The sequence below is a fragment of the Sphaeramia orbicularis genome, chromosome 5, assembly GCF_902148855.1.
Source record: "Sphaeramia orbicularis chromosome 5, fSphaOr1.1, whole genome shotgun sequence".
In the NCBI taxonomy this organism is placed as follows: Eukaryota; Metazoa; Chordata; class Actinopteri; order Kurtiformes; family Apogonidae; genus Sphaeramia; species Sphaeramia orbicularis.
Genome location: NC_043961.1, coordinates 27,037,648 through 27,059,237, shown reverse-complemented (window position 1 = coordinate 27,059,237; position 21,590 = coordinate 27,037,648). Strand labels below are relative to the sequence as shown.

At 38.2% G+C, this 21,590-nt stretch overlaps 1 protein-coding gene across 2 annotated transcripts; it reads left to right on the top strand.

The window, feature by feature from the left end:
- The first annotated feature begins 644 nt into the window (after nt 1–644).
- On the top strand, nt 645–6,531 carry LOC115419818 (lumican). Of its 2 annotated transcripts, XM_030134848.1 has the most exons (6): nt 645–790; nt 1,763–2,084; nt 2,246–2,570; nt 3,362–3,679; nt 5,606–5,789; nt 5,888–6,531. In XM_030134848.1, the coding sequence occupies exons 2-5, from the start codon at nt 1,785–1,787 to the stop codon at nt 5,755–5,757; spliced, it is 1,095 nt and encodes a 364-aa protein (XP_029990708.1). In that variant the 5' UTR covers nt 645–790; nt 1,763–1,784; the 3' UTR covers nt 5,758–5,789; nt 5,888–6,531. The 2 variants fall into 2 exon arrangements, with proteins under 2 accessions (XP_029990708.1, XP_029990707.1); XM_030134847.1 differs by having other exon boundaries at nt 5,606–6,531.
- The last annotated feature ends 15,059 nt before the right edge of the window (nt 6,532–21,590 follow it).

Below are 21,590 nucleotides of genomic sequence, written 5' to 3'. Positions count from 1 at the left end.
TCCCTCTTGTTCCCTCTACCTTGTCTTTTTTCTCATGGCGCTCCCCATATATTCTGGGGGAAAGGAATCTGGAATTGCTTTTTCTTCCTCTGGGCTGATGCTTTCAATAAGTTTCTACCTATAAGACACACACACACACACACACACACACACACACACACACACACAAATACACACACATACACGCAAACACACAGGGATGGACACACATGCAGGCACACACAAAGACACACACAAAATGGTCTCTTTGGCTCCCCAGGTACTTTGTGGCTTGAGTGCTTCTAGGCAGAACACAGACAGTAGATCCAGAAACACAGACCCACACATACTCACACACACATTAAAATATACTTGAACGCTTGTCAGCTTTTTCTAATATTTACTGAAAATTCCTGATCATATGATTGCAATCCCATTTGTCCCCCATCTGAATTCTTTCCTATCCGTCCGCTTCTTTGGCAGTTCTTGTCAGGCTTATGTGAATATTTAGTGCACGGTTAAAACAAACATGCCTCCACCAAATGTTAAGGGATCAGCCGTTATTGACGACTGGGAGACAGCAGAAGGAAGAAGTGAGAGAGGGAAGATTATGGAGGAGGTCTGGGGTATGGGATGTGGGCAGCGTTTGTAGAAAAGGAATTCCTCAGACAGTGGGTAAACACCGCTGGTAGCTTGAACACACACACATACATACACATATACAGATGCATTAACGTACACACTGATCCATACAGCTCCAGACTGGAAACTTAGGACAACCTGCCCCTGTTGAGCAGCTCTTGAACAATAGGTACGTGTCATTCTGTTATTTGCTTCTCATCTGCCAGTGTTTCCTCTCTGCAGGGCAGACATAGTTGGACATTTTCACATCTAGATAGTTCATCTGCTTAATTCCAGTTAGTTTATTTAAGCATGATTGCATAACAGCTGATCTCACTCTAACCATGTGTTCTACTGTAAGAGTGGAAGTAAAAGACAACATGCTGATCAAGTCAAACTTCCTGATGATGCAAACTTTTCTTACCAACTGCAGTATGAGACAGTAAATGAACATTTGGGTGTGTGCTTTTGCACATACTGGGCTTGAGGGTAATAAAATAACCAGCTTCAGCTGTGCATGCAAGAAACAAATGATTGGATTCTTATATACACTGTTACCCATATAGTTGTAATAATTTTGTTTTCAGACACATTCCCTTTTTTATACACATCAGACCTGGTGTAATGATCACATACTGAGTCCAAGTTATACTTTATATGTCAAGAATAATTACATTGTCATAATCTTTTTATGAGAAGAAGTGAAAATATTTTATTCCAACTTCATGGACAACAGTGTATATTCTTCCGTCTTGTGTTGAAGATGAGTTAAAGATGTTTCTCTCACTAAACAGAGCTGTAAAATCAGATGTGTATGTTCTTTTGTATTGATCCATTTAGGATTCATGAATTCATAGGCCATAAAAGGCTGATTTGGTATGATTTGGTCCCTCAAGTATTATTTCATGACAGTCATAAAGTTGGACGCTTTGCAATGGACAAACAAATTAATTTCCAAAATCCTTGGCTCACACCTGCTCTGATGCAGCTCCATAGCTGGTTTTGTTGATTTGTTAATGTGCAGACTTCAACCTCCACAGCTGGAAACCCTTTGTTTGAACCGACACACTTTGATGTTGTCTCTGCAGTAGATTTCTTCAACTCCAGAACCACATAAACCATTACCTGTAAAATCTTTTTTTAATAAATGTTTGACCTGCAGGATTTTCTCGTCAGCTGGCTCCATGGCTCTGTTGTACGCTGCAGTTTTGATTCTGCTGTGTTTTTGTGAGTCTGCCTCCACCACTGTTGACCTGGAATATGGAGGTGTTCCCCTGTGGATCAATCGCCTGCTGGGTGAGCCCAGCGTACTGAGCCTGAAGGGAAGGATAGACCCAGCCTGGTTCAGGGCCAACAACCCCCAGGCGTGTCCTCAGCAGTGTGATTGCCCCATCCAGTGGCCCACAGCGCTGTACTGTGACCACAGAGGTCTGGCAGACGTCCCTGAGCAGCTGCCCAACAGGATTCAGTACTTGTTTCTACAGGTACAAAAAACAATGACACGGCTACTGAACATGTGTTGTCTTTACTAACCTATAGCGGTTTTACTTTTCCTGTTCAGATTGTACATTTCCCACAACAGTTGAGCGCCACTTGAAAATATTTAAAAAGAAATCAACCAGGCATGACTTTCTGTTGTTTTTAGGCCAACAACATCTCGTCCCTGTCGTCCACTTTTCTGGTCAACATCACAGGGCTGCGATGGCTCATTCTGGACCACAACCAGCTGCAGAACGACAAGCTGGACCTGGACGCCCTGCAGAACCAAACTGAGCTATGCTACTTGTTTGCCAACCACAACCACCTGACATCAGTGCCCAGTTCTCTGCCAGCTGGACTCATGCAGCTGCGACTGGCCCACAACCAAATCAGCAGCATCAGCCCTGGAGCTTTCCAGAACCTGCACAACCTGACGCTGCTGCTGCTGCAGGGAAATAAACTGCAAACCATAAGTGAGGGAGACCTCAAAGGTAACATAATGTGTCATTTCCTTTGCATTTACCCAGAAATTACTTTGAACATTTGGCGAAAGAGTGGAGCACAGCCATGCCCTGCTGTCGAATTCACTGCAAAAGCATGAACTGGTGATGGTTAGATAGTGATTTCTAGTCATTTCTATACTTACAAATTTACAAACATGCTCTGTGAACTGTTTTTGATCTTGAAAAAGTAAACCACTGGTGGAAAATATGAAGATAGAACAGGTTATTTTGTACTATCAAACTAATTCATATCTCTGGTTATATATGGTCTATTAACTTCAAATCCACAGGTTCTAGATGTGGTAATTTTTATGCTATTGTGTATTTGTGTATGCTGTACCGCATTTGTCCACCAGTCACCAGACACGTGATGACTGGTGACTGGAGACACTTGGTTTATGTCCAGTTAATGATATATTTTACTGAAAAAGTCACTTTTTCTTCATTTTTTTCTGTTGTGATACAATAACCTTTGACTTTACTCTGAGCTTTTATGAACATCTTCATGATCAGTCAATTAAATATAGGAAAATAGATGATTTTCATTGGAAAAAATGCTAAATTCAGAGAATAATATCATAATAAATGGTGATAAATCACTTAGGAAAGGTTAAATAGAGAGAAAAATTCATTTGGGAACTGCCATAAAAGTCACACTGGGTCCTTATGGATTAAAAGCATCACGTGATCTGATCAGCCTTTTAACTATTTACACTTCAGACACTTTTTAGCTTAACTGTGATGTATTTTTATCTTTATTCTCTTTTTTCATTTTTCAGGTCTAATCAGACTCAACCTGTTGGACCTCAGTGGGAACTTGTTCACATCTGTCCCTAAAAATCTACCATCCACCATCCAGCAGCTGTATCTATCCAACAACTCCTTATCTGCTTTGAGCGAGGACAGTTTTGAAGGATTACATCAACTTAAGTACCTTCGTCTGGGTCAGTGCAAACTCCAGAGTCACAGCGTCCACCAGATGGTCTTCAACTTGCCCAGCTTAGTGGAACTGGATCTCTCCTATAACAAACTGACTACCACTCCCACAGTCCCCACCAGCCTGCAGTATCTGTACCTGGAGGCCAATCAAATCCAAGGTGAGGCGAACACACACAAAACAAGCATGTGCTGCTTTGTTCTCTGCATGTACAGGCTTCATATGTGTGAAATTTCTCACATATGTTCACACAAGTATTTTAAAAAGCAACCATACAGTCTGTTATTATGACAGCAAAGCACAGTCTGACCACCTGGAGAGGCCTGACACATAAACCCTGCTGTGAGCGAGATGCAGAAATGTGGAAAATGTGACAGGAACTGTAAAATACCAGGACGCAGACCCAGCCTCCTCCAACACAGACGGCCCTCATCACTACATAGAGACCGAGGAGGGGCAACCAGAAGCCGAGGAGAGTCAGAGATGGAAGAAAAGAGGAATGGGAGGGACTCAGGAGGAGATGGAAAGAAAAGAAGTGAAAAGAGGGTGGAGGAGAGAAGAGAGGAGGGAGTGTTTGGATGGAGGGGAAAGAGGTTAGAGGAAAGGAGAGTGGTATGAAAACATCTGTGATGGATTCTGAAGTAAGAGTGCCAGATGGGCCAGAAGCACATGCTGTTCTGCTTTATAGTCTCCCGTCTCCACTTTCTTTGTCTGCTCCCCATCATTCTGCATTTTTTTGACAGACAGGATTTGTATAACAAAGCATCACACTTTTCACTAGGTCTCATACCTCGTTGACTAATATTTAGCATCGCTGATATATTTCTCTCAGGACTGAAAAGTATTATCAGGAAATCAAAAAGCCTGATAGATTTTAGTTTGAAGTCATGCATATGTGCAGTAAGAATTAAAATCTAGAGTTAACACAAACCTTCATTGAAATGCCTTTACATTGACTGTAAAAATCAAATAAAGTCAGTTCAGTTAAATGATATATCAGTGTATGTTTAATTAAAGAGAACAGTTTAACAGTATTTTAAAAGCAAAAAGTACATACGTTTGGAATAGTAAAAAGAAAAAAAAGCAATAGCAAACAAATTAACAGCTCCCAGAAGCTGTATAAAGTACATAAAGTAAAAATTAACAGATCCAAAACATAATCCGTAAACACCTTTGAGGATTATAAAACAAAGATTCATCCTGTATTTCTATTTTTGATTTTGTAAGAGTAGTGTTTACCGTGTATGCTCTGCTATGTGGTCTGTTATCTGTGTTTTTGTCTTCTAACACTTTGTAACTCATGTTTTGAAAGGTGATGCATAAACTTTAAGTCAGTGAATTACTTTTGTACTGAAATTTGAGCCTGAATTTAGTCTGGAATTGAGTCTTAAATCAACAATAACCGACTGTGGTGCAAAAAGCAGAGACAGACACCAACACACAGCTGCCAAACACGCATGTTTTAAAATGAATTTATCTGATCATATAACAAATTTAAAAGTATAATAATGCCAATACAAAAGATGATAAATGAGCTGAAACTCTGTGCTATTCACCAGCAGCGACCTGGTGTGCAGCTTTTGGCTCACGGACTTTGGCAAACTAAAAGTGTGTTCTTGTTTCTACATCTATGATGAAGCAGACTGTGCACCACTGAGACAGACAGAGGGCAAAACACTTCCACAATAACACACACCTCATCGTCTAGCTAGCAGCCTGATGGCTACCGCTGCGTCTGTTTGCCAAACCAGTCTGGGCTGACAGAAGTTTCACTGAAATGAAGTGAGAAAGCAAAAGAGGGTGTCGTGGTTTTCACCGCCTCTGGTTTCACTGCAGCACCTGCAAGACATCTCATCTAATGTTAAACACAGACGGTTATAGAAGCACAGACCCAGTGGATAATTGAAGAGCTTCATCTAAATAATTTTATATGATAACCACATGGTGCAAAACTCTTCTGAATGGTTTAGTATCTACAATGTTTTGACAAGACATGAATCAGCATATGACTGTCACTGTGATTAATGATAATAATGACATATGGTATGTACTGAAAAAATGTCTTTCTCTGCCTGTTAATCCCCAGAGTTCAACACGACCAGTTTCTGTAGAGAGGTGGGACCGTTGAACTACTCCAGGATGAAGATCCTACGATTGGACGGAAACAAGATTTCCCACAATCAGCTTCCCCCCGACTGGGTTTTCTGTCTGCGAGTACTTCAACATATCTACATCTGACTCATCTGTTAAACAATCAAATCAGGATCACTGTATGTTTCTATTTTATGATTATTGATTAGTTAGTTAGGCTTGTATTTTGTGAACTACAATTGCCAAAAACCAAACATGTCTTTATTGTGTTCAACAGCACCTAGAAACACGGCCAAACGCTGAAGGGAATTAAGGAAGAATTGACCTTCAAAGCAGCCAGAGGATTACCGTATACACTAAGTACTGTCGAATACAGTGTTGTATTTAAACGCCAAAAGATTTGATCAAAAACATTTCTCATACCGCTAGACTATTCCCATGGGTTCTCGATCTCACTGAATATTGTCCAGGTTCTGCCTCAGCAGGGTTGTGCATCTGCGTGTTATTACTGAATAGGAACTGTGACAAACCCTCTCCTGTCTGACTGTTCAGGATGATGTGCACTGGTTAAACTGAGCTGTCAGTGCATGAGGGCAAAGGGAAACATGTATGAATGGCAAAACCCAGTAGCTTACCCAGGAGACCATCTGACTCATTTGGTTGGATGGTCTTCAACAGCCACACCAGTCCACGCACATGCTACATAAACATGACCATGAACATGAACATGAACAAGAATATGATTAGATTCAACCATGGAGAACGCTGAAATCTGTGTCCCTGTATGACCTTTTGGTAAAATGAGCATTTGTGAGGCTGAATTGAATACTTTTAGGTATGAAACTCTAAGAAGTACAGAAGAATTTGTTATCAACCAAATTAATTATATTGCTGTTAATGTTTCTAACTGAAAACAAACATATACACATTTATATCTGTATATACATGGAGTTTTTTGTTTTCTGAATTAAATAAAAAGTCTTACAAACCATTGGACTCAGTCTCTACTTTGTACTTGATGGTTTCAGGGGGACGTGTCTGGGGTAAAACTTTTGTGTGTGGAGCTTTTCTGCACTCTGCACTTTTTCAGGCCTGCATTATATCATGTTGTCATGTCTCTGTTTATTCAGCAGGAGGAAGCATCCAAATGACACAACTCTAAGTAAAAAAAAACATCCTGAAAATATCACAGTCTCACTTTTTCCAGACAGCAGCATTTCATTCATTTTAATCTAAGTCTTTATGTATGTAAAAAATGTCCATATGATCCACATCTTCTCATTTACTCACCGTATTATTACTTTTATAACAGATATTTACGTCTACAACTGCAACTGCTGGTAGATCAGGTTGTTTCTTATACACAAATGGCCCATGAATTCTAAAACTATAATTGCATTCTGCATTTGTGATATATATGAACCCATGAAGACATAGAACTATTAAGTGACTTATCATAAATTTAACAATTTTTTTTTTTTTTCAGTGCAAGCCATGTATTTTCTTGTTTTTAATTTACTGGCCACATAGATGTTCGTAAATCATCAGGGTTAATTCAAAGGTTACTATATCATAACAGAGAAAACTGAAGGAAAGGTGACTTTTTCAGCTAAATGTATCAGTAAAGGAAGGAACAAACAAGTGTCTACAACCTCTGTCATTTATAAAACTGTTTGGATTTTATTATAGATGCATCTGGTGTGGCTGAAAAGCTGCAGTTTACTTAAATTATATAAATGTATTGATAAAATTAGAGGTTTAAAAGCTATTAGACATTTTGGATCAGTATCATTGTTCATCTCCCCAGCCAGACGTCAGATGTTCCAACATATCCCAGATAACCTCATCACTCTCACATTCATTTCTAAACCCAAACATAAATTACATGTATTCATTAATACTTGCTGTTGTACACGTTACGTCCTGGTCCTTGCTGGTGAACATTCGATTAATGACACATTTCTCGTTGACGTCAGTTTAAAGAGGAAGTGGCAATATGATAATCACTGTGGTCTCATTTTGGTTTTCCTATTATGACAGTATTTCCTAATAATAATGAGATGAAGTCATTTAAAGCAATTTTGACTTGATTTTACCATCACAAAACTCTGAAACTGTTTCCTAATAATTCACACCTTTGAAAAGTCATTGGAAGAGATAACACATCGGTGTCACCTGTTTTTCTCTTTGAATGAAAAAATACAGCGGTGGAAAATAGTTTTTGGATACCCCATGCATCTCTGATATACTGCATTAAGAATCACCCTTAAAGGAGTGATAATTTGCTTTTTTTTGTTTAATGGAGTTATGTTTGGGTCTGAATTCTTCATTAATTCAACTCCACAGGTCCATCTTCAACCCTGTTTCTGAGTAATGACACCAGACAGGTCGTTTTGAGTGCTGGCCCTTTAAATGCAAATGACCCACTTCACGCCCCACCCCCTCCAGGTTGTTGGCTGTGCTGCTCCGTCCAGTTCAACTAACAACTGAACATTTTAGGTAATTGGCTCGAAGTTTGGACATATTTTCAGTATGGACTACAACCGCTGCTGCTGGCAAACAATTATGACATACTCGGAGAAATATTCAGCGGAAGTCTTGACCTTATATGTGCAAATGTCGTGACATAACTAGTTATAAATGCAACAAATTAAGCAGGAATTAAAACAGGTTGCAGAAAACCACTCTTTTTTTGGTAAAATGAATATAAAGATAGCTTTGCAGCACCTGAAGGGCTCAAATTCAAACTTTTTGAACTATTAGGGTCCAAATACACAAATAAATGCACCAAAGACTAATAAAAGTGGGTTTAGCAAAATATGACCCCTTTAAGTCACTGAAACTCTGCTTAGAGCCATTCTCGAAATACACATGCTCAGTTCTGCACATGCTCTGTCCTGTCAAGGTTTCAGCAAGATAATGCCCCTTCAAACATGACATGTTGAAATACCCCGGGCACATTATAGTACATATAAATATATGAATATGAAAAACATTAAATGGAAGTGAAATCTCACCATTGCTTTTATTGTATTAAGTGTTGCATATGTACAAGCAGTTTTAAAAGTAGATTCTAAGTACTTGTTGTTTGTGTGTGCTCCTTGTACCTTCACTGAAGCCACTGCCATATTTTCCATGTGACACCATGTCTTGTAAACACTGAGTGTGTGATGACCAGGCAGGAGTCACTCGCACAGAGTTTCTTTGAAGGACAAGTATTAACCATAAAAGTCTGTGCTTGTTCCAGTGACGACCGGTTGCAGCCTACTGGAAGTCAATGAAGACATGATGCAAGTGAAGGAAAAAGTTCACTGGTTCCATGTTATTACTGCGAGGCACAAACAGACATCACGCTATCTATCAAACACTTTATTTCTCTGAGACGTTTTAAAGTTCTGTTAAAAAACTAATGTAGATCTTGAACTTGGCATCATGATCTCATTTACAAATGTGATATTAATTTTACTTTTTAATACAAACTCTGCTTTTCTCTTTATTTCTCCCTCCTCTTTTTCATTTCACGCTTTAACCAGAACTCTGCTGCATTCCTCATTTTCAAAACCGTTCTCAGTGATCAAATACAAAACACAGACTTATTAGCAAGAACCACATAGATATTTGAGAGTACACAGATGTGGATCTCTGAAACTGCCAGCTGGCAGGTGTTTATGCTTCAGGAGGCCTGTAGAGCCAGATGGCACAAGTGAACACCTGAAAGGCTCCCTGGCACATCACGGTGGAATGAACCACTGATGACGCCGCTTCTGTTGATTTACAGCAACACACTGAGGCTGTCATTTCCTCAACAACAGATGGCTATTGTCATTCTTTCCATGTCCATCGGTCCTTCTTTTCCGAGTTATTGATTTGAGGATCTAAACGAAGTGGAAAAATACAAAATGCATACGGAAAAATAACAAAATGTGTCCTTGCACTCACTAGTTTTAGGTGTAAAAAGCAGCCGTTGTTCATCCTGCTGAGGTCTGCATTTCTGATTTAAACACTGGGTAATATGAGTTATCTTTCATAAAAACTGGATTGTGAGGAAGACAGTAATTCATGCTATTTTAGATGTTATTCCAAATAAAGTCTCATAGTCAGGGGGATTACTTTGCAGCCATTTAAAAACAGAATAAAGGTCTGACTGGTGGACTCATTACAGACTTCTCCTCTGAATGAAACTCTGCCTTGGAAACCTCCAGTCAAAACAGTCTGTTATGAAGCTCCCTGTGGTGTCATAACAGCATTACCAAAAGCTGTGCAGCCTTCACATATCACGTCCCTCTGCCGCAGAAACAAACTCTCTATTGGTGAAATGACTTTAAATCTGCCCAAGTTGAATATGACATGGTCTCAACACTGAAAAGTCATCTATTTCAATGTGTTTTACATTCATTTTTAACCCATAAAGACCCAAACAGCCACCGACAACCAAAACCATCTACTGATCTAAAATGTTCAATAACTTCTGACCCACTAATCCTATCAATCCTTGTAAATAATTAGTGTAAAATACAGTTTGTCATCTTTTTATGGTCATCAGATATGACCCATTTGGACATTCAGAGGCTCCATAGTGAACAAGGAAACACCATTATCTTCTACAACATTGATTCACCAGTAAAATTCATGGAGTTGGATCAATGACAGTGGATGGAGACACGTGGTTCATGTTCAGTTAATGACAGATTTTGCTGAAAAAGTCACCTTTTCTTCAGTTTTCTCTGTTATTGATATAATCACCTTTAACTTTAATCTGAGCTTTTACGAACATCCACATGATAAATATAGGAAAATGTTCACTGAAAAAATGCAAAATACAGAGGATTATGGCATAATAAATTGTGATAAATCATTTAAGAAAAGTTAAATATAGAGAAAAAAATATTTTGAAACTGCCACAAAAGTAACACCAGGTCTTTATGGGTTAAGAGCTGGTTTGTGTATTTGTTGTAATAATGTACCCAGAGGATTTGTTTCTCATTGCTTTTTGGTTTCTTCACTTTCAAGGCTGTTGCAATTCAAGGAATCAGTAATCCTAAAATGTGCTTTAAGAAACACATTTACACTGACTTGTAATCAACCTTAGACCTAAACTTTATGACGTGATAACTTTAGGAACAGGTATCACATGTGCAGTTCCCATCAGCTCGACGAAGCATTTCAGTATCAAACCCACAACTTTTCTGATCTGATTCAGTGTGCTCCTTCACATCATTTCCAGTACACACATATCTGCGGCTGATTTCAAAGAAAAGGGTTGGAAGAAAATGCAAGATAACAGACCAGCGACAAACAACATACAGCAATGGAAATGAATAAATTGAAAAGACAGAATTTATAGGGGATGAAAACAGCCAAAATAATCATCTAATCATCTGACTTAAGTTTTAGCTTGAACAGAAGCTTGACTTAAAATAAATGATATATCATCGCATTATTTCAGTGCAACTGAACAAATACAAAAAAATGCATATGCGTACCTCATCTGAAGTTACCTGGTTGTGGTTTTATTGTTGCATTTTGACAAGTATTAAAATATTACATTTAACACTCATTCCATGTGCTTTTTAGGCGTTGTTACAGCAGATCTTATCTGTAGTTTTAAGCAACATTTTTGGGGCTTGTGGTATTTTTATGATGTTAAATTATTCAACAGCTTGGCAAATGTTAGCAATCCTTTTCTACAATATTTATCTTCATATTATCAAAACGAAAAGTGTAGAATTGACTTGTTGTGTCACATTTTATGTTGTGTGACACAATGAGTAAGGATGCTTTTTGTGTTACTAATGAATGATAATTGAATACAAAGTCTTCCAGTGTTTTCTTAGACCAAAAAAAAATCTGTATATAAAAATACATCTTAACAAAGCTGCTGTGTCTCCTGTCGGACCAACTGACTCAAACTGAGTGGGTTTAAGACCTCCCAGCTGTCGGATGGGTCTGTTTGTTGCTGGGTAGAGAAGTCATCTCTAAATCCAAAGCAGACTTGTATGGTACTTGTGGTTTTGGCTAAATGACTGAGGAAGCTGTTAGTTTCATTTACAGGCCTGTTTACAAGCAAGTCTAAGACCTCCAGGCCTCTCATCAGACACACATACATAAACGCACGTACAGATGCTGCTTCTTCTATTCTTGAATTTCTCAAAGAAGTTTTTACTGACGCATCAACAAACAGAGTGGTAAAAACTTGTCATTGCTGAAATATGTTCTTTGAGCGATTAATTGTTGAACACAACTTCAGAAAACAGCAGAAGCCACAAGCTCAGAGTTCCACCAGGGTGCACATGAGCCAACGAAACAAACTGTTTAAGAATAGAAACTTGAGCCAAATATATGAGCACTGGAAACATTTTTAGTATGAATGCAGATATTCTACTCTCACATTTATTTTCTTAAATAAACATATATCTCACACTGGAGAGATACGGAGGATTTAATCTGTTTGTAATGCTCTAAATTTTACGGAGATTGTCAAAAGTGCTGCTTATTATACATTTCCTGACATTTTTCCCACAGTCCTCACATCTCACTGGACATTTTTCTCAGGACTATGTTTAGGCAGCTGATAATAGAATATGATTTAGTGCACAGTGAGTAGTTGTTGTTTCCTCTTTTCTTTATTGGGATGAAACTTGCTGACTAAGCAGTACAAGATCTGGGTTAGGAGTACAGGTGGTTAAAGCACGGACACGTGGAGTTCAGACGCTAAATTGAACCTTGTACTTTGCGTGTGAGAGGAGCGTTCGACTCCTTATGGTATCGGTGACTTTCCATATTTAGCTGACTCCTGAATGAAGGCCTCATATGTGAAACACATGCATGTGACATGGCAACCACAAACAATGCCATAGCACAACCATACCACACATCACACAAGGAGAGAAATATGGATGTGCTAAGATTACGCCTCCTTTTTTACCCACCTGTGTAAACATCTTCAGTCTTTTCTTTGGTTAATTACAAGTAACTAATTTCAATCAGATATAACAATAAAAGTAATTGAAGGAGAAGCACAAAAAGAAAACTGAACAAGATGTCTGAACCACTTGAACTTTAGCGCTCACACGTGTTGAGTGTTAAGCCATTGTATGGAAAACATATTTTGGGATGTTCAATGAAACCAACTTTTCAGCTAAACACATGGGATTCATTAAAGTTTATGACAATATAAAAGTTCACACACTGCAAATATAGAACATCTTAATTATTTACAATCATCTGATTGCAGTCAGCTGTGGTTTAAAGTTACAGCGGGTTATATTTAGCGGCCTCTAGTGGTGAAACTACAGACTGCCTCAACCCCCCCATTAAAAATCTGACAATGAAAGGCCATTCCTTATTTGAGATACAGCTTGTTTTGTCAGTTGTGGGCCTTTTTGTTGCGCTGATAGCAACTCTGGTCCACAATGAAACATACATGCACTTTAACACAGGGTGCAAACAGCTGTAAAATAGAAAAACAAAACAATTAAAATCTTACTTTGGACCACTATAGGGACACAATGATGAAGATTTGTTTCCTGTGTAGAAATAACCCATTCTAAGTTATATAAAACAAAAAAAAAATCTATTTTTAAGTCATTACACACTAATGAAAATGCAATTACAAGTATTACATATCTTGTTTGCCAAAAACATTGTTAACAATACCGTATTCTATGTTGTTCCATGTGCTGTGCTGGGTGGTGGTGTAGTGGTTAGTATACTTCTGCCTCATAACAAAAGGGGCCAGCTCCAACTCTCAGTCATTAAAAACAGGTATGTAAGGGTTCATTCTCCTGTCGGTGAACCCTGACCTCTGTAATGATGAAGATCTGGAGTTGGTGCCCAAGGCCTTTCAGTGGCAGCTCACTGCTCCAACGTGTGCTGATGCTAATGCTAATGCTAATGTTGTTAGTGTATTATCGGTAAGTGCAGAGACTGAATTTTCCTGTGAGGATAAATAAAGCAAGTTAACCTTCAACCTTTGTACATATTGTCTATTACTTTTTCTGCATATTTATATTTATATTATTTTTTTTATTTTTAGTTACATTGTTTTGTTGATATTACTGTCTAAATTCCCTTGCACACATTGTTCTTATCTTTTATTCTTTGCTTTTTTCTGCTCTTACCTCTATCTCCTACACTTTTAATTGAGATTTTTTTTTTTTTTTTTTTTTTTTTTTACTGCTAATATTGTTCTTCCTTTTGCTGCTTGTAACATGGCCAGTTTCCCCAGTGTGGGACTGAAAAAAGATTTATCTTATCTTATCTTATCTTATCTTATCTTATCTTATCTTATCTTACATTGTCATATTATGAGGTGTAAGTGACATGACAGGGGAGTTTATAGGCCAATTCACTGGTGGAAGGAGCTCATTGTGGGTATGACAAAAATCAAACCTGTGGACTTTAAAGGACCAGCATTCAGTTTCCAGCAAAATATATACACTGTTAGTTTGAGAAAAGTTTATATTCCTATTGTAGCCTGAACTATAATCATTTCCCAACCCTAACAAATCTGTCATTGATCCAAATTTCCAAAACTTATCTTGGGTTGAAAATGCGTCATTTCCAACATCTTTGCATTCGTGAAAATCTATTCATATTTTACTGTTTTACTTTTATATATGTCACTATGCATATTATTATGTCTTTATTATGTAGAAATGTGATCAATTGTTTGTGACCAGTGACTGATCCTTGTTCTCCAAACTATTTCTCCAGTTTGTCTGTTTTCTTTGCTGTTATCAATGAACAGTTCCCACCAAGTCTTGAAGAAAAAGCTTTAGGCTGAAACTGAGGCAGAGGTCTTTAATAAATATGTAACAGAACCGGAGAGAAGCATTGGTTTCAAACAAAGTACAGGCGGTTTTATTTTATGTTTAGTCAAGGGGACCAGATGTGTTTTAGAAGTCATAAAGAAACAGTATGAATGAGATACTGAGCGGCAGAATTAAAAAAAAAAAACAAAAACAAATATGCAAAGTAAATATTTAAGCTTTTTAGTAATTTATCATTTCCTGTCTGCTTAAGAAGAACTAGAGACCTAAAAGGAAGTGATTATTGAATTGCATAATATCAATAATACTTTCTGCATTGCATTTTATTGCATTGTAGTTGTTTTAACCCTGGTCACACCTACCCATCTCCACCTTTCACATCCAAAATAACCATAATAATAACCATAATAATCCATACATCATGTGAACAGCTGCCCGTAACCAAAAGTATCTACTTATCTAAAATGATTTATTAACTTTTAAACCACTGATCCTATAAATATATTGAAATAATGCAGATAAAAATGCAGTTCTTCAGCTTTTCAGAAACATCTCATTAGACCCATTTGGATGTTCAGAGATTCCACAGTGAACGTGGAAACGCTGTCATGTTTTTCAACATTGATTCACTAGTAAAACATGTATACTTTGACAGATGGAAGTGGTTATAGTCACTCTTTTATATTCAGTTAATGATTTATTTTGCTGAAAAAATTCACTTTTTCTTCAGTTTTCTCTGATTTGAAGTAATAACCTTTGAATTTGCTTTGAGATTTTATGAACATCTGCATGAGAAATAAATTAATCTAGAAAAATCCCTGATTTCCCTCGAAAAATGCAGAGGATCATAATTGATATTAAATCACTGAGGAATTGTTAGATGAAAAATTCAATTGGAAGAATCTTTGTAGGGCTTCAAGGATTCATGTGTATCTTTAAAGTGTAGTATGTGTGAACGGTCAGGTCTAGGTCAGTGTTTTCAGCATATGAGATGTGTGTGATGCTGTCAGGTTATTAAACAGATGCAGACTGAGCTGAAGCCTGTCTGGGCTCGATCATGTTTAACTTACAGAATAATAAATGAGCTTCATTTGGAGACGTCCTCCATGCAGGTGGCTTCTTTCTACTGACTTGTTAAACAGTACAAGAAAAGGCATTTAATTCGGCAGAAAGCTTACGATGAGTTCATGCATTATGTAATGGTTTTTAGTCTCATCCGCTGTGTTTGGGATCCACAGACACAAATGGTGTTGAGATGATCCTGAACATGTGATTAATAATGAAGTTTATATCATTCCTGTGTTTATTTCATTGGTATAAGGTAATTGTACCAAAGTCTTTATGACAGAACTACTTTCCGCCTGATTTCATGGATAAATAAAAGACTCTCCAGCTACCTGTCTGTTTGATGAGAAGTTGTTGTGATAGAATGGCACAGTTTGCTATTCTTGGGCAGATTTTGGTGGCTTTTGTATCTAACAGCAACAGAATGAAAACTAAACACAAAGTCTGTTCACCTCATCCTGGGTAGATAAAATAAACAGTAATGGACGCTTATCATTTGAAGGCATTTGTTTTTACTGCTGCAGCACCAAATGTTCAAACTCAAAGTCTTTTTTTAATATTCGCATTACATCTTGTTTTAACGGAATAATAACTTTATTCCTGATAAATGTAATTATAAAGTAACTTGTGTGAGCATAAGTTTTTCAGTGAGACACACATTTTGTATTAGTATGACTTTTTAAGGAGAACCACAATGAAATTTCATTTAAAATATCAGTAACACTTCTTATGAAGCCTCTTCTCTAATGCATTATAACACATTATGAACATTAACATGGTTTATTAATGGTTATAAGTGAATGTGATCATTCACAATACTTTATAACAATAATCATAACTCATTGTTAAGCCTGTGTCTGTAATACATGCATAACCACACAGTGAGAATGTTTTACAACAATAGTCATGAGACATTATGAGGCGTTTAATGACTTCCAAGGGTGTCACAACTTGGCCACTGTTTTTACAAGAAAAGCAGTAAAATTCCTATAGTTGCCATGTGTTGTAAGTTCATGAACACATTATAATCACTGTTATAATGTATTATAATGTGATTATGAGTTAATGCAGACATCAGTTGGGTGCTTTAAGTTAAGTAGTGAAATCCTGTGTTAAAGGAATGTAGTTCTGTATGTAATATGTAGTATATCACAAACTGGAATATAAGTCTAAATAAGTGGTCACTGACAATATAGCAAGATTAAATCAATGCAAGAAGAGCAAACAAAACACAACATACTGCAGATGTTTTGGATGATGAATAACACACTTTACTACATTATATGTGTGTTTGTAATGTGTTGCGTGTTGCTTTACATCCATGCAGTTCATAAAAAGTGTTACTGATACTTAATTTTCTGAATTTGGTCTGGGCATGCAGAGCTGTGGAATCTGCCTTGAGCATGTCCTAAGTGTGTACATGACATGTATTTCACTCAATACAGCAGAAAATTGTTGCTAGTATTAGGGAGCATATTACTATTCCAGTGGTTCTGTTTACTCAGGAAGCATTTCTGGCAGGAACTCAAGTGTTTCCCTTTGAAAGCAAACATCAGCTCAATCATCCAAATCACTCTGTAAATGACAGAACAGGCCGTTCTTGGACAGCTCTCAGATTATTATACACAGCGAGTCACTCTGGGCTTCAGCCTGAGCCTGCTTCACTCTCTCCATCTGTTTGGAAAACAGCTGCTGCAAAATGTAATAGCAATGATGAAGAGTTCTGCTGTGAGAGTTCCTGCAGTAAAAGCCGGTTCTGGTGCCTATAAATATGACTTCTGTGGAACCAACAGGTTGAATTTGGCCCTGAAAAACAGAGCACTGATTTCCAGACCGTTTCCCCAGGCTGTCCAACTATCGCTGCAGGGCAAACAGTGACATTCCTCAGGCCATGTGATTCCGTTTACACATGCAAAATAGATCCATGCAGTTTTATCTGAACTACTTTAACTCTGCTAAATCAACCTAACACATACATTTGCAACATCATTTCTAAGCACACATTTATCCTGCAAAAATGTTTTTCCCAGTTCCCACAATGGAGGCAAATGTAATTACATCCTTGATTGTGTTCACAGACAACTTTTTTTTTTAACAGCGAGAAGGGAGGTGATCAGATTTGGTTTCTTTATTACAGAGATAAAACATAGTCTGGTTGGTTTCTTCCAAAATCTATTTACTGAGGTTTAAACATAATAAGGCTTAAACATCATTTTGAGGAGACAAAGTTGTCCTCAATAACCCATGAAGCATTGTGTCTCTGGGAGTTCTTCTTCTTCTGGGAGGCCCCATTGTCTCTGACAAACATGTTGTCGACCTCAACATCTGACACGAAACCTGAGGTGATGAACGCTTTGATGGCCCGTTTCCTGTGGCAACTTGAAAGTACATTTTTTGGGGGGGTGGACTGCAGGCGAGTCTTTAAGGTTGCCAACCATGAGCCACAATGTCTCCAGAAACATCAATTGTCAAATAAAGACCCAAAAATATCCTTAATGTCTTTACCACAAGAGAAAGCTGCATTAGTTCACTTATTCAGTATATCGGCTCTGACATCAAGCCTTATGTAGGCTGCTATTCCTGTCTCCTTTTGTCATGCATTTACACTATGTATCTCTGGTCCTATACCGTATTTTTCCACCATATGTTGTTCTGGATACTCACTGTGACTCTTATTACTGCACATTTGTTAAGACAAATAAACTGGTCTTTCTGCTGAGGCACAGAACATGAACAGTAATGACCCAACTTCAGTTTAGCCAAAGTGGTTGCTGCATATCTGGCTCCTTTCCTGTAATCTCATGTCATTGTTGTGAGCCTCCTTTGCTGACAAGCAGTATTAGCATAAAATAAATTTACAAAATTAACTTTATTTGTAGTGATGCAGTTCTCGAGACTAGTCTTTGTGGTCTCGGTCTTGTCATGGTCTCAACTCATTAGATTTCAGTCTTGTCTTGGTCTCGACTCTCTTTGGTCTCGGTCTTGTCTTGGTCTCAGACATAGCTGTCTCAATGGGATTTGTACAAAAACCGCATCATCACAGAATAGTATTATTATTTATTACGTGCCCTCTTCAAATATAACCACTCAAACGCATCTATTTTAAAAACATGTTACATTGTTTAAATTTTCTCAACGGACAATGCCAGCCCACCACAGTCTACTACACTACTACACTAATGATGTAGTTCTCAAGACCAGGCTTGGTCATGGTTTTTGTAGTCTCGGTCTTGTCATGGACTTATCTCATTAGGTCTCGGTCTTGTCTTGGTCTCAATACCCTTTGGTTTTGGCAGTGTCTTGGTCTCGATCTAGCCAGTCTTGACTACAACACTAATTTGTTGTATTTAAAGGTTCAAGGTGTAGAATTTATTGGGATTTAGGAGGAAGTACCTGCAGCAATGGAATGTAATAACTTTATGTTATTATGAAATTATGACACATTGTGTTGGTATTAGTGTATTATCATGTGAAAATAAGAACCATTGTGGTTTCATTACCTCAGAATAACCTGTTTATTTCTGCAGAAGGAGCTTGTTACCATATTGCTACACTAACTCAGAATAGAACTCTCCTTTTTTCTGTTTCATCATGACCTAGAGTTAAGGTGCTTTACTGCTACTAATATGTCAGGGCAGCTTAACTGCAACATAATGTGCTGCACACTTTTAATACCCCAAATATAGTGTAAGATTCCATTGGAACGTACTGCCCTATAATTTAGATTAGATTGTCTTTGTGTAAAACTTATTACATACATATTTATATTTGAAGCACTCAGATATTATAACTGCACAAGACTGTTTCAAGCAAACATGTCACCCCAACAAAGGGGTCATGTCTCCATTTCATGCCATTTGACCTTGAAAAAGTGGGTCATGGTTACCTATTTTCAATAGGCTTCTGCTCCATGCCAAGATGCATCCACAGTATAAATTTGGAGTAGATATTTCAATGCTTTCTTCAGATAACGTGATTATGTCGTTGAATGAACAGACACAGACAGAAGACAAAACGATTACAATACCCCTTCGATCAGATGCTGGTAAAAGGGGTAAAAGCCAAAGGGACAACAGGCTTCAGTTGGTTGCAGTTTTCAACTTTGTCACTAGACACCACTAAATATCACACAACCTTTGACCTTTTAGCACACAGTCGTATCATCCGTAAAGTGAGTCACTGGTGTGAAAACAATTAACTGTCTTGTTTTGTTGTTATGGACAGGTCATGAGGATGTGAAAGGTAGGACTCAAGCACACGATGCTGAAGGGCGAAACAAATTTATTCCGAAACAAAACCATACAAACAAAAACCTGGGGGTGAGTCAGAGTCCGTCAAGTAATGGGTGATGAGGAGGAATGAAAGTCCGGGTTATGGAGAGGTTGACAATGATCCAGCGCTGCATGGATACAGAGCCAAGCCTTAAATACAGCTCTAATGGTGATGCACTGCAGTGATACAGTGTGCAGCAGATGAGATGATGTCTGATAAGGAATGGAAGAATGGAGAGGGCGGAGCCACGCCAGAGCGGACCGTGACAAAAAAGATACATTTTTCAGAATGTGGCTACTTGCAGATCGGCAGTTTTAGCTAATCTCATTGTGAATCTTTGGTCTGACGTTATATATACTTTGTCAAAGTACATCAAATGTTTTAAAAATATTTAAAAAGCAGCTGTTACAGAGGCATATTTTGATTTTAAAGCACAACCACTGTTTACAGAACACAATATATTCAGATGTAAATGCTCTTAATTTAATTACATATATATTGTCAGTGACGGTATGATATTACAGTACAAAACTGTACCTACATAAGGCTATTACAAGTAACTAGTTACACACAACACTGCTTTTTTCAGTCCTACCTTACTTCTGATGATATTTTAATAGATGAAATATTAAACCAAATCATGAAACACTACTGTTCATGAGCAAATGTTTCCAGTGATGTCATCCCAGAAAGCAACAAAATAAAAAAAACCTTTGGAATGGAATTAGGTCACCATAGTTGATCAGAGAGTTATTAAAGAACTTTCTTCCAGCATCTCATCATGGTAGCAAACAAGATCAGAAAGAAAAAGTAACTGCCCAGAAATAAAGTGGGTGGTTGTACATGTACAATATCCCTCTCTGTGCCCTGTTTGTAGAAGGATCCTTCTCCTCCTCGTTTGGACCAGTCTAGTCCGGATGTTTGGTCCAGCTGAGCTCAGAATCCCAACCCAGAGTCGGAGCTCAGCTGTGTTTGGTGTGTGTACAGCAGGGAGAAATCATGAAAAGAAATCGAAAGTGGGTGGAGGAGGCACATGTGTGTTCATGTGTGTTCGAGACTTTTCCCAACACATGTTCGGCTCATTATCCTTCGGCTGCTGCTCACTCTGCAGGAATGCAGGGTAGCAAACACATGTCCACCTCCTAACCCCCAGTGACACATAATCACACACACACGCACACACACACACACACACACGCACACACACACACACACACACAGACACACACACACACACACAGGTTTACACTTTGTTAATCAGAGAGCCATGCAGCCCCACTTCCTGAAAATACCACCCCAGTGCCCCTCACATGGGCTGGATCTGGGTAATCAGGCTGCTTGAGTTTATTGATGCAGGAGAAAAAAGCCTCTTGGACATTTGACACAGAAAAGATGCATGGAGTCAGAGGAGGGATGCTGCTAATGAAAAGCACATGACACTACCATCTAAACAATAGTGAGAGGGTGGGAGATGCAGTTACAGCTGGGCTTTCCTGAAAAGAGTTCTAATTTTCTCAGTGTTTCTCATAGACAAATAAATGCTTGTGAATTTTACACGCAAATATGCAAACATGCACACTCACCCTCGGTTTTTGTTTTGGTCAAGCTGAGGCAAACACTCCCATGCTATGCTGAGATACAACAAAATAATAATAAACTATGACATAGTTCAGACACAAGAAAGAGTTTGTGCTGTTCCAGAGAGAATTAAGATTAAATCTCAATGGCCTTGAGCCAAGCAGGGAAAGAAAAAAAAAAAAAAGAACCACTGTGACCTTCAGAGGGAAAAAGCCAGGGAACAAACCCAACAGGCAGGCTTGTCCACCAAAGGAGAGAGAGAGTGAAAGGGAGGGGAGGGTTAGGGACGAAGAG